Below are 6000 nucleotides of genomic sequence, written 5' to 3' on the forward strand. Positions count from 1 at the left end.
ACAATTACATAAACTTATGTGAAAAATTACAGCAGGTATGTATCAAATGATATATTTTAATAAATTTTTTAAATGTTGCTACATTTACCTGATTATGAGCATGATTATGTTAAGAAATATATACAATTCATATTAAAAACTAAAAAACTTTATTGTTAGCCCAGATATAGTGCAATGTCAGCCTTTGAAGATCATCTCAAGATATTATCCTTTAGTTCATCTGATTCAGAGTATTGTTCAATATGCCATAAATATTTATTGAGTGCTTTTTCTTCATGAGGTACTGATTTAGATGCCACAGGGAACACAAAGAAGAATACAGGACAAAGACCCTGCCCTCACCAAGTCTGTGAAACTCAGGTTTTATTCAGTCACAAAGAAGGACAGAATTATCGGGCTTTCACGAATTCAAGCTAGACTTTTAATATCATTTTAATTTAGATAAAGGAATATAGGGGAGCATCAGTAGAACAGTGTGAAAACTTTTCCTTATCATCAAAGATAAGATACCTGAATAAGTGTTCTTTGAAAAGGTAAATCTGACTGTCATCCTTGAAAAACGGGATACAGGGGAAAGGAAAGGAATAAGTATTTATGTGGCAACTGTGCCAGGAACTTTGTGAAGTCCCTTTTATAAATATTATCTCATTGACTCACAATGCAAAAGGGAAGATTTCTTTTTCCCTTTCATTCCTCTTTTTAAGGTTGCCCTGGCCAATATAATTTCACAATAACATCAGTAATGCAGTATAACTTAATCCCACTGTAAAGTCATAAAACTCCACTGTTAATCATTTTTCAGTCAAGTCTGAATCTTCGTGGCCCCTTTTGGGGTTTTCTTGGAGCGGTTTACCATTTCTTTCTCCAGTTCATTTTACAGGTGAGGAAACTGAGGCAAAAAAGGTTAAATGACTTACCCAGGGTCACACAGCTAATAAGTGTCTGAGGCAGGATTTGAAATCAAGAAGATAAATCTTACTGCCTCCAGACCCAGTGCTCTATCTATTGTACCACCTAGTTGTTCTTTTATCTTGGGTCTTTTACTATTAAAACTCCAAATGGTGAATGGTTGGGAAAGCAGAACAGGACCCTTATAATGTCTTAGAAAGATTACTGGATTTAAAGTCAGGGTATTTGTCTCAAATCCTGGCTCTGCTTCTTGCTTCCTGTTTTAGTTATCTTAAGCAAGTCACTTCACATGTCTAAGCATTAGTGTTCTTTTCTGTAAAATTAGGGGGTTAGATTGAATAATCTTTAAATTTTCTTCCATCTCTAAATCTATGGTCTTCTGCTACAATGAGGGAAGTTGCATAGTACAGTAGATGGATAGTAGGCCTCAAATTCAGGAAGACCTTGGATCCAGGACCACCACTAATAGTGATTGTGTGACTTAGTTAAAGTTACTAGCATCTATATAGCATTTTCAAGTTTACAAAATCCTCCATCTCATTTGATTCTCACAACAATCTTGGGAGATAGGTACCATTATTATTCCCATTTTACAGATTAGGAAACTAAGAAAGGTTAAGTGACTTGCCTAGGGTCATGCAACTGATAAGAGGTTGAAATAGGATTTGAATTCAGGTCTTTCTGACTCTAATTCCAATATTGATTTACATCATTTAACTCCATCATTCCTTAGGCAGCTCTCTAAGACTAAATTGTAGAATATTCTGACCAAGAGTTCTCTAAACACTAATGAAATAATAAGTTCTGACAAAAAAAAAAGACCCAATACCATTTTTGTAGAACTAATTGCCTTCTGTGAAGATACTTCACCAAATAGTATATTTCTGAAGAATTCATTAGTGTTGTTCTACCACATCAAATGTGATGAGGTTATGGGCTCTGGGAGCTCCCTCAAGCTTTCCTTGAGTCCTTGAGGTACAGGCTCTGGGAACCTCCCTTGGACTCTTAAGTGTCTCATTTGATGAGGCCGTACATTGTGCCTAGTTACTAACTGCTAACTACTAGCCTAGTTACTAGCCTAGCCCTCCATTGTTCATCTACTTCCCAGCCTTGAGCCTATCAAAATTCAGCCCAGCCTTATTTGGAGTCAGTTGAAAAAGTTTATTTTACCGTTTTACAGCCGGCAAGGATCCGGATCCATAGGGGACCTGCAAATGAAAGGGGGAACAGGCTTTTACTTTTAAAGGGTAGGGCTGCCATTGTTAGGGCTGACCAGATGGATGTAAGGGACTTCAGTGCATAGATAAAAGTCTGAGGAGTTTAACTTGGAGATGAGATTTGCGCCAGACAGGAGGAGACATGAAGAGATTAAGCCAGGACAAAGGAGTCACAAGTTGTTGCCTAGGCAGAGTGTGGATAGGGGGAAGGGGCAGAGTTTGAGGCTGGTAAAGGGATTTTACAGACTGGTTTTACAAATCGCTATTACAATTTTACAATACAAATTGCAGTTACAATTGTACAAACTGGTTTTACAAATTAATGTTACAGACTGATGTCACCAATTGGTTTTACAAATTGCTATTACAGATATAGATCCCAAGCACCCCATCAATTCCATCTACTCTGTATTTATCTCATTAATAACAACAAGAATTTCCATTTATTTAACACTTTAAAGTTTGCAAAATGCTTTACAAAATACCAAGGGTCCCAAAAGGTTAAACTGCACCAAGATTTTTGGGACACCCTGTATTATCTCATTTTATCCTCAGAAAGATGATGGGAGGTGGGTGCTATTAAAATCGATCCTCCCTTTTACAGATAAGGAAATTGAGCTAGAGGTTAAGTGACTTGCTAGTGTTGGAGGCCAGATTTGAATGCCTCTTCATGACTACAAGAGCAAGACTTTTCACCATGCTACCTAGCTGCCTGATACTTTTTTTAAAAAACCATTGAAGCTATACTTTGAGGAAACCAAAGCAGAGTCTGACAGTTTAATATTTCCTGTCCTTTTATGACTTTCAGAACTGTAGTAATGGATTTATTGGTTCATTGAAAGGTGGAGATTTTAGTCAAGTAGGAAATTTGGAGTATAAGCACAAGGTCTGATTTTAAAGTAGTGACACAAATTCCCAATACTACCGATGACAATCTCACCTAGGCACTATCGAATCCCTTTCTTTGGGGGCCCAAGAATTGCCTCTGGTGAATATTGAAGAGGTTACCCACTAAGAAGGTTAGAGTTGTGTTGTGCATTTTCCCCACCCTCCCTACCTCAAGGAGGTGAGTGGACTACCAGGTCAGCTCTGCCCTCCCCTACTGGGTCTCTGACCTTTCCCCCAGTCAGCTCACCTGCATAGAAGTGGGCAGGCTTCTGGGTCAGGCGATGGAGTGCCCTGATCAGCCAACATGGTGTTTTAATAAAAGGTCCATTCTAAATTATTACTTGGGTCTTGCTCGCATTAATCGAGGTACAGCAGTTGCTCTGGAGACCCCAAAATACCAACACGCTGGGTCCTGCCGAATGAATTCAACTTCAGTCTTCTCAGCCGAAGAAAAGTAAAATTTATTAAGAGTTCGCTTGCATTAGACACAGTAAGTCTGTGCTAGGTCATTCTATAGTGCTCTCACAGCACTCTCACTATTCTGTGGCATTCTATGGAGCTCCCACACCACACGGTGTGAGATGGGGTCTTATATACAGAAGATTGTGGGAAGAATCTAGGGGTGCTGTAGAGGAAGAGTTTGGGGAGGGTCTTCAGGAGGAGTTAATGAGGTCAATGAGTGATTAAGGGTGGGAGGTAGATGGAGGCTACAGAAAATGGTGGGCTAGGCCAGTTCAAGGATCCTTGCCCGATGTAAATCTGTAAAATAAACTTTTTCAACTCTGGCTCCAAGTAAGGCTGAGCTGAATTCTTTCCAGACTGAATTGCAGGTTCTGGTCTTAGATAAGATCAGAGTTCCTGCTGAACCTATTGGGAGCCATCCCTCATCAGAATGTAATCTGAGAGAGAAAGCTAGGAGTGTCAGGCAAGGCCTCCTGAAGAAACTGGGGTTTGATGTGAGTTTTAAAGGAAGCTGGAGAAACTATGATATTAGGTGGGAGGCTGGGAAGACTGCAGAGCATTCTAGGGCTAGGGATCAGTTGGTGCATAGGCTTGGAGATGGGATATGGAGTGCTTTGTTCAGAAACTAACCAATTGAGACCAGTTTAGCTAGATTATAGAATACATGAAAGAAAGGAATATGGGTTCTATTTCTCCTGGTTGTTATGAAGATAAAATGTATTAATACATATGAAGCTCTTTGTGTATCTTAAAGAGATACTCGCTCACCATCAATTAACATTTTTATCATCAAACATTGAGTGAACACCCTCCTTGTGCTAGGTGATAAAACAGTAAAGGAGTATGCAGCTTTGTGGGCAATCTGTGTTGAATATTTCAATCTTTTTTCTCTGATAAAAGGAAGGGGAACTGTTCCTGTTGCAATGATTTTCTAGTTACTGTCATCACACATCTCAGTGAAACACTGCGAGAAGTCTTCTTGGAATGCTGTCAACTGAAAATTCTGCGACAAGGATAGCTTTTGCACAGGATTTCACACTGAATAATATAGTAACATCTAGAGATTCCTAACACAGGGAAACAAATGAGCATGTTTTTTTTTTAATCACCATGACGTGGGCATGAGGTGCTCTTCAAACAGCTTACCAGAACCTCCTGTCCAACAGGTGCAGTGGAAAGTAAGTATGACTGAGGGAGGGAATTTGAAATTCAAAATTTTTAAAAATGAATGTTAAAAATGATTTTTCATGTAATTGGGAAAAATTAAAATATTAAATGAAAAAAGAAAATAGGTATGATTTAAATTCCAAGAATGTGGGTGTGTATCTTGACTCCGCTGCTTATTGCCTGTGTGTCTTTAGCCAAGTCATTTAACTCCTTTAGTTAACCTCAATGTCTTGAGCTACAAAATGAGGAGGTTGGACAAGATGATCTTAAATCAACCAATAAAAAAATCAATAAAAATTTATTAAGCATCTATTATATGCCAGTGACTGTTCTCAGTACTGGGGATAAAAAAAAGAAACAAAGGATGGTTCCTGCCCTCAAGGAGCTCACGGTCTAGGTCCCTTCTACTTCTAAATCTAGCACTCCATGATCCTTTATTACAAGCTTACAGTTAACAAAGTGTTTTCCTACTTCACAAACCTCAGTCTGTACCTAAAACTTTTGCATTAGAATGGACACCTCACAAATACATTATCTCTTTAATCTCTTAATTTTTAAAGGTCATATAGGGTTTGAATTTCTCAGCAAGAAACAATCACCTGGGATGCTTATAAGAAATGAATAGGATAACAATTAAAAATAAAATTAGGGGAATGGCCCTTTTGAGAGAATACAACAAAGATGGTGTTGTGCTAGTTTACCTTGCTCTTCTCCATGAGTGTTTTCTAAAGATCCAGGAGCTTGGTTCTCAAAGTCACGTAAAAGATTCTGCTTTAGCTTTTCAAGATGGCAATCTCCCTCAAGAACAGGAGAAAGCCCAGGCAGATGCTTTGGGTTATCACAGATAGGACAGAGTTGTTGGGATGCCATGGAACTAGAATCCCCAGGAGGGCTTTGTTTCAGGTCCCAGAGATCAGTATTATAACTTCCCAAAGGGAACTGGTTAGTTTCAAGCAATACAGAGTCCGTGTCATCCTGGCTCTGATCATAGTCTTGTTTTTCTCCATCTTCCAAAACACTCTCCTGAACATCACCATAATTCACCTCTGGGTCGAGCTCACCATTTAATTGAGGGTTCTGCTTACTTAAATTAAGCAAGGAAGCAGATAAGGTATCTGCTTCTGACTTGCTGAACAGCTTCATACATGCATGACATTCAAGAAGAAAGAGGTTGGAAGAAGTTCTGGGCATCTTGAGAAGCCATGGTCAACGCTATGACCTGATGACTACAAACTCCAGAAGTTCAGTTTTGCCAGCATGCTGTGATTACATGAGCTATAGAATAAGCATTATAAGAAATTAAATTTGATATCTCTTTAAGATTATAAATATTTTGCCACCCAGCTCAAATGGAAGG

General features: G+C 38.8%; 1 protein-coding gene across 1 annotated transcript in view; it reads right to left on the reverse strand.

The window, feature by feature from the left end:
- Positions 1 to 5786, reverse strand: part of SYT16 (synaptotagmin 16) — a 141145-nt gene extending 135359 nt beyond the window's left edge. The window contains exon 1 of the mRNA XM_069091731.1: positions 5345 to 5786. Coding sequence (XP_068947832.1) covers positions 5345 to 5786 — 442 coding nt within the window. The remainder of the gene's footprint in view (positions 1 to 5344) is intronic.
- Positions 5787 to 6000: the final 214 nt, after the last annotated feature.

Source organism: Petaurus breviceps, unplaced genomic scaffold, assembly GCF_028583685.1.
Source record: "Petaurus breviceps papuanus isolate PSGF00001 unplaced genomic scaffold, PetGlider_PUasm1.0 189, whole genome shotgun sequence".
Lineage (NCBI taxonomy): Eukaryota > Metazoa > Chordata > Mammalia > Diprotodontia > Petauridae > Petaurus > Petaurus breviceps.